Source organism: Perca fluviatilis, chromosome 14 (genome assembly GCF_010015445.1).
Source record: "Perca fluviatilis chromosome 14, GENO_Pfluv_1.0, whole genome shotgun sequence".
NCBI classification, from domain to species: domain Eukaryota; kingdom Metazoa; phylum Chordata; class Actinopteri; order Perciformes; family Percidae; genus Perca; species Perca fluviatilis.
This window is the reverse complement of record NC_053125.1, coordinates 22,573,191-22,580,562: the sequence shown is the minus strand read 5'-3', so window position 1 is coordinate 22,580,562 and position 7,372 is coordinate 22,573,191. Positions and strand designations below refer to the sequence as shown.

The 7,372-nt window shown below is 38.3% G+C and overlaps 1 protein-coding gene across 2 annotated transcripts; it reads left to right on the top strand.

Annotated features, from left to right (window-relative positions):
• Window positions 1-291: 291 nt before the first annotated feature.
• Window positions 292-7,012, top strand: LOC120573633. Of its 2 annotated transcripts, none has more exons than XM_039823473.1 (5): window positions 292-758; window positions 1,703-1,845; window positions 2,754-2,809; window positions 3,438-3,797; window positions 4,657-7,012. In XM_039823473.1, the coding sequence occupies exons 2-5, from the start codon at window positions 1,838-1,840 to the stop codon at window positions 4,833-4,835; spliced, it is 603 nt and encodes a 200-aa protein (XP_039679407.1). In that variant the 5' UTR covers window positions 292-758; window positions 1,703-1,837; the 3' UTR covers window positions 4,836-7,012. The 2 variants fall into 2 exon arrangements, with proteins under 2 accessions (XP_039679407.1, XP_039679406.1); XM_039823472.1 differs by having other exon boundaries at window positions 314-758; window positions 4,654-7,012.
• Window positions 7,013-7,372: the final 360 nt, after the last annotated feature.

Below are 7,372 nucleotides of genomic sequence, written 5' to 3'. Positions count from 1 at the left end.
ATAGACTAGCCTATTAGTAACGCTGTTAATAACAATTAAAGATAAGGGTACTCATGTGGACAAAAAGTCAGAAGTGGGGTACTGGCACATTTAAGGTCCTGATGTGCCCTATAATATAGTGTGGGCCTATATCCCAAATATGTTTATAAGCTATACTATGTGATGTGAAATAACTAGTTCAACATGAGGGTTAAAGAATAAACGCTTCCATCATTATAATGATATGGCATACAGTATATAATGTTTTTTTATCTACAATGATCTATTACGCCATTCAAACAACATCGATAAACAATTAGCCACGTGCCATTTTATTCAAATGGAGAGATGCAACAGTGGAGACAGAAACGTGAAGACAGTAAAGAATTGATTTCAAGATAAAGAGGAAGATACAGAAAGTGATCCACAATCAGCCGGTTGAGAGATAAAGAGACATGAACACAACCTGACAAGAAAGAAACAGCCTCATTCTCTAAAACATTTGACACATTTGATAAATCCAACTTTAATCAACTCAGTGTAAAAATATTGACACATCTTTTCATCCAGGGACTAAAAAATACTATAGTAATGTTTGTTGTGCTGGAGGTTACATCATGTTGAAAACTGGTGGTTACCGGCCTGGTCCAACCATTCACTTTCACTTTCACTTTGAGCAAGGTGAGGTGAACCGATTGAGGGCAGGTAAGCCTCAGTCTGCTGATAAATCAATACTACTTCAGGAGACATAAAACGGATCGCTGCTCTTCTTCAAACACGTAAGTAACTAAAAAGTACCGTATGATTCACACTTTGTGTTTTTATTGTTTGTATTTATCAACTGCGGGACATTACTGCTGATATTTAGACCGACGAACATATTTATTAACTCGCAGATTAGAAAATCGATTCGAACAAATCGGCCCAAATATTTACACAATGTTTTTTTTTTCTTTTATTAAACTATTTTTTAATCGATATTAGTTTGGATGATCAGGACATTAGACCTGCGTAGTTTTTAAAGTGCGCAGCTTGTTTCCCTTACTGTGATTTCCGTGTTAACACGGCAGCCTTTCTACATTATTCACAATCACCTGCTATCATATTGTTATTGTTTTTTTTCAATTCAATAACTGCTGCGTAGGCTAATTGTGAAAAGTTAAGAGAAACATCAGAATCAGCTTATGAAGTATAATTGGTAAACTTTTAACCCCTAAACAAGGCATGTAGCGAGCCTATAGAGGGGGGGGGAGGGGGTATTTTTCTCCAAAAGTCGACCTTTTTCAAGTTTTTACCTCATTTTTTATTTAATATGAGGTTCGAATACTTCATTTTGGTGACTTTTTATGATGGATTAGCTTGTCTGCTGGTATCGAGAACGCTTTTTGATGCACCCAAAATATTTACTACAATGTTGTCAAATTACTTGTCACCTTTTTTAGTCCATAGAAAGCAGGCACACACGCACGAACGAACGCACGCCTCAAACATTTTGCTATGAGTGCATAAAGTTAGTTGCGTGGATTGTTGATAGACGTAGATCGTTACGTGTTGCGTGACACTTCATTTAAGATCATTGTGTGAAAAATGATATAGCTTATTAACATTACACTAACCCTGTGTGCACAGATAATGAGAACCATGCTTTGGTTTTTATGGAACATTTTTTTATAAAAAAAAATTTTTTTTAAAAACTATGTAAATAACTGTGTTTCCTTTCCAGCTCAGTATCTGATTGTGATGCAGCCAGAAAGTAGTTCAGCAGGAAATCTGCGTCCTCACTTTCTCGTCCTCGTTCATCCACTTGTGGAGGGGTTCATTGGTCCTGGGTACAGCTGACAAATACCTACCAACACATATGAACAGGTAGGACGTCATTCTCAAATTTAGGACTAAGACCCCTTCACGTTTTCACATTTTGTGATGTTGCAGCCCTATGCTGAAATCATTTCAATTCAGTTCTCTCATCAATCCACACCTGATGCCATTGCAAATGAATAAAAAATTAGAAAAGAGGTAGAAATATTCTTCATATACAGCATCCCACTCTCCTACCCTACACTCTCTATTTTTTTGTTTACTTTTTTTTCTGGTTTTGTTCTATTTTTTAATTTTTTGTTTGGTATGGTTTTCGTTTGGTGTTTTGAAGTTATTATTTATTAGCTATTGATTTCATTGTACATGTACTGTATGTAAAATTGTGCAATGGACTCAGAAATAAACGGTTGTCTGGAAGAGCGTGAAAGAACATTGCAATAAAGTATTTAAAAAATATATGTAGTAAGACTATGTTCACACTTGGCGTCTTTTTTGACAAGAAAAAGTTGACTAGGGCGCTTTTGTTGAGCAAAAAAAAAAAAATCTGGCAGAGTTTTTAATCCAAAAAGCAGCCGAGAGCATCTTTTGTTGCTACAGCAGCTACTGTTACAGTATCCTAGCTAGAGCGCTATGTGGAGCGGTGCTAAGGTTAGATAAAACAAAGCTACTCCGCTTGTCATTGGTCGGCTGTCAAAAAAACACTTTACGTAGGTCGTTTTTTGAAAAAAAGTTGAACTTTTTTCAATAAAAAAAAAAATTAAAAAAAAAAGACGCTATGTGCTGTAAAAAAGAAGTCGGCGGTGGCGTTTAAAAAATCCCTCAGGACTCTGGACTCCAGAGGATTATAATGTTAAACAGATGCTGGCAGCTTAAAAAAAGATGCCAAGTGTGAACATAGCCTTAGTGAATTTTGAGCTCATGTGTTTGTGACTCCTCACCTCTGTCTCCTCTCACAGGGAGAAGATGATCTGCAGCAACCTGCTGCTCTTCATCCTGACCTCCTGTATCTCTGGTTAGTTTACAGCTTCACTTTATTACCCACAAACACACCTTCACCCTCACTAACAGACTTTATGACTTCCATTTTAGAATGTCAGTGAAAGTATCCTGCATTTATTGTTAGTATGATGTACTTTTTTTTTTACTTTTGCATCTGTACAGCACTTTACAGCTCTGAGAGCATCACTAAACTGCACAGGAACATGTATAGATGGAGTTGGGAAAATCAAGTCCCAACTTCCTCTTTATCGGCAAGTTGAACCACTGCTCCCTTTAGTGGCAGAAACTCATCACTGCAGCTTAGAAAGTTTTATTTAATTCTCTAATAGTTGGATGTCTTGCGGGGGAAAAAAACAACCTTTGCTGTATTTGTAGTTCACATTGTTTTTTAGCATCAAGGGTTGGTGTCTATCACTTGTGTGTAATAAGCAGGATAATAAAAAAGACTAAATAAACTTTCAGCTTTATCATGCATTACCTTTTTATACTGTAGTGTCTGTGAGCTCTTAGTTTTTACAGCTTTGTTATGAATGAAAGCACAGTTATTGTTATGATGAATCACAAAACTGTGCACAGAAACACGTATAGATGGAGTTTAAAGTTTGTCTGCTCCTCACTTTCCCTCTCCGTCTCCTCAACAGGAACATTTGTAGTGAATGTGACACAGACCTCCTATCAAGCAGAGGAGAACCACAATGTCACACTGGAGTGGACGTTCACAGCCCAAACTGACAGGCCCATCAACTCTTTTATCATCTTCTGTGAGCTGTTTACCGATCTCAAAGTCTCCGTCCTGTTTCTACTACGTGAAGGTGTCGAGGTCCCAGAGTCTCAGGATGAACAGTTTGCAGGACGAGTCCAGTGGGACAAAGACGTCCTCAGAGGAGGACGACTCAGATTCCACATGTCCAGGCTCAGGACTGAGGACTCGGGCCGTTACGTGTGTCAAGTGATCACAAATTATATTGCCACCTTCTTTAAATGCCGCCTCAATGTCACTGGTAAGTTGTTTCAGTAGAGCTTTCTTAACAGGTTCAATTGAGCAGCTTTTTAGGCTACATTTACATTGCTCCGTTTTGGTTTAAAAACCAATATCTTTTGCTACGTTTACACCTCCCATTCACACTGCTGTGGCGTTTCAGAGCCTCTAGTCTCGCATTGGCAGACCTTCCTCCACAGCTCTGAGGAGGAGGGTCTGGCTAGTCCACACAGCATTCCGGGATGGGATCATCGCCATTTCTTAAAAACCAATCACAAGCGTCTTGGGCGGTGCCAAGGTGCCGCTTCAAAATAGCCTCGGGAAGAAACTTGTTTAGGTGAAACGTGTACGTTCAAAGGTTGTTATAGTCATGAGACAGAAAACTCAGATTGGACAGATAGTCTAGCTAGCTGTCTGGATTTCCCCTGCAGAGATCTGAGGAGCAGTTAACCATAGTCCTCAGAAATCCACCGGTGTTTAAAATTACAACACAGACGGAGACCTTTGGCAACACCAACACTGACGCCAACTTTCGCCGCCTGATTGGGTCTTATTGGACATGACGTCTCGTTCTCTGAGACTAAACGTTACCATGGCATCCACCTGCAACGGGCAGAGTATACATGCTTCCTGCTGTTTACCCCAGCAAACGCATGCCCAGTATATGACAAAGTTGATGAGATATGTGATTTGGGCGTGTTAGAAAAACACTTGTGTGCACAAAGATCGCTTTTGGCTTAAAACGTAAGCAATGTATATGTAGCCTTAGATTAATAAGAAAAGTATTGGGGTCTTCCACAATCCTTTCATTTCCTTCTTTTAAATTGAAATGTTTTTTTTTCACATGAATGAAACAGATTTGTTTGGACTTTTTACAGCAGCGAGGGATCGGCCCAAACCTGATCTGTCTCCAACAGCAAGTCCACTACAGCCAGAGAAGGGGGGAAGGATCAACATCTGGAGTGGACTGATTCTGACAGCAGGGTTAGCTAGTGTGATGATCGCTTTTTACTTGTTATTTCATCACTCTCCTTGCAAACAGGAGTTCAGTCCAGTTTGATAGTGTCACATTTTATACCATGGACACAGAAAAAAATAGTTTCTCATTGGCTGGCAGTTTATAAAAAAAACTTTGTATCAGGACATATAAAACATAACAGCAGGTAACCATAGCAACAATTGTGATGCTTCACACATGTGACATCAGCAAAATGACCACAACCAAACTGTTAAAGTTGATTGAATGATTGAAACACATTCATGGAATAAGAGTCAGGCTGCGTCCCAAATTCCATACTAACATTTTATTTAGTAGCTAAAACAATATGTGAGACTTTTTAGTATGTCCGAAACCTTAGTATACACCAATAGTGCGTGAATTGCATACTCTTTCTGGTAAAATATTACATTATGCAATACTGGACACTACGCTGGCATAAATATCCCACAATTCAATGCGGTAGTAACGACAACGTTCATAACAGACAAACAGACAGAAACCAAGGAGCTCTGTAACGTCAATAACGCTCTAATTTACATTTCTACTTATTTAAACCACTGCTGGTCTAGTTATTCTAGTTCTAGTTATTCCCCTTTCAGTAATTTAAGAATTATCTGGCGATGCCACTAGAACAGTTTCCATGGTTACGCGTCTCCAACGGCATGTAGGCGCTCAGGAAGTGACGTTGAATATTACAGCTTAGTGCGTCCAAAAAGATCCACACTACTGTTTATTTACACCAAAGTATGTTGAACGATAGTATACATGTTAAGTATGTAGTGCAGAGTATGCGATTTCGGACCAAACCTCATAGTACTCAACGGATAGACAAACATAATATGGAGGAAACAATGCTCTATATGATTGGACGTCTCATCACTTATTAGACAGATCTGAAGACTGCACTATATTCACTTTATCTAAATATCTGCCTTGTACAGTTTGTAAAGCTAATCTTAAACATTTATCTGTTGCATTTAAAGCTCTGAGACTTTTTATAATATATATACTGTATATATATATATATATATATATATATATACACATATAGAAAAAACTTAAGGCCATATTGTCCTTACTGGTTTCCCATCATACTTCCATACTTTGGCCAGTATAATGCTTGCTCTTGGGGGGAATTGTTGGGTTTCTGTAAATTATGATGTGGTTTTAGACCTACTCTTTCTGTAAAGTGTCCTGAGATAACTTCTGTTATGATTTGATACTATCAATTTAATTGAATTAATCATTAAAAAGATTACAAAAGTACATTTTGTGTGGTATTAAAACAATCTAACAAAAACTCTTATATTGAATGAAGAAACCCTGTACAAGCTACTGCAGTCTACTTGTATTTATTACAATATACTGAAATTGTTAACTATACACATTCTATATTACCCACTGACTTTGAGTTCTGAGGAAAAATACAAGTAGATATTAGCAATTAATTAAAAACAGTGATTTTATGCTGGATCATACTGATGTCATGAACTGACAAGAATGAGGAAATAAAATGAGAGATGCTTCTCTTTTAAAGGTGCTGTAGGTAAGATTGCGAAGATCCAGGACTTAGCCAAAAAATTTGTCGCACTACAGGCTGTTGGTGGTGCCAGAGGAGCCAGGTTTATTTTTAATTACCTGCTTCATGTAGTTCTACTGGAACATAGGGTCAGTTTCAGCAAATATAACAGAAAGTTAGTTTTATAAGGCTTACCTATTGCACCTTTAACTGTATCATCTCTTAACATATTTAGTCGGATTACTCCATCATACACAATCTGAGTTCCCCAAACATAGAGGCCACCTGACTACATCTGAAGCAGGGAGGTTAAATCAAACACTCCTGCGTGGGTAGGAACTGCCCCCTTCAGGTGCAATCAATCACAACATTACAGGCTATATATCTACAGACTTCCTCCCTTTGGGCACTTTCTTCTACCCCAAACATGATGTGTGTGTGTGTGTGTGTGTGTGTGTGTGTGTGTGTGTGTGTGTGTGTGTGTGTGTGTGTGTGTGTGTGTGTGTGTGTGTGTGTGTGTGTGTGTGTGTGTGTGTGTGTGTGTGTGTGTGTGTGTGTGTGTGTGTGTGTGTCTCCTATAAGTTGATTTACTTCAGTGCTGTTTTATTTGTCGTTAACACACACAACTTATGTTCATGTTTGAGTCATTGTTAACGAATTCTGTTTTAAACCACACACATTCAATCCTTCTTTAAATAAATGCTCTGCTTTAACTGCCCACCTGCTTCTCATTTCATACTGACACCAATTGAGTCAGCTCTCCAGTGTTTCCTTCAATGCAATTCTTTTTGTATTGCATTTTATTTGTGCTCCATTAACATGCCACTAGGAATCTACAGTATATTAAGCCTTTTTGTTTGTCCTTACTTGCTGTCTCACTGGTTGAACTTTTTCAAGTGCACCATGGGACAAATCAAGCGAGTTTGTGCCACGATACTAAGCCAAGAAACTGACAGTAATGTGAGAATGGGGTTTTGTTCCTCGCTAAGGTGTAACATGTTTAAGTCACGCCAACTTTCTGTTCCAACATAAAGGCCTTAGTATATGTGAACTGTTCAAATTGGCTTGAAATACAACA

What these genes read in the sequence shown, in the direction of transcription:
- LOC120573633 (XM_039823472.1), top strand. An exon ending in CCTGACCTCCTGTATCTCTG is followed by an intron (nt 2,810 to 3,437) that starts GTTAGTTTACAG and finishes TCTCCTCAACAG; the next exon opens with GAACATTTGTAGTGAATGTG. An exon ending in ATGCCGCCTCAATGTCACTG is followed by an intron (nt 3,798 to 4,653) that starts GTAAGTTGTTTC and finishes GACTTTTTACAG; the next exon opens with CAGCGAGGGATCGGCCCAAA.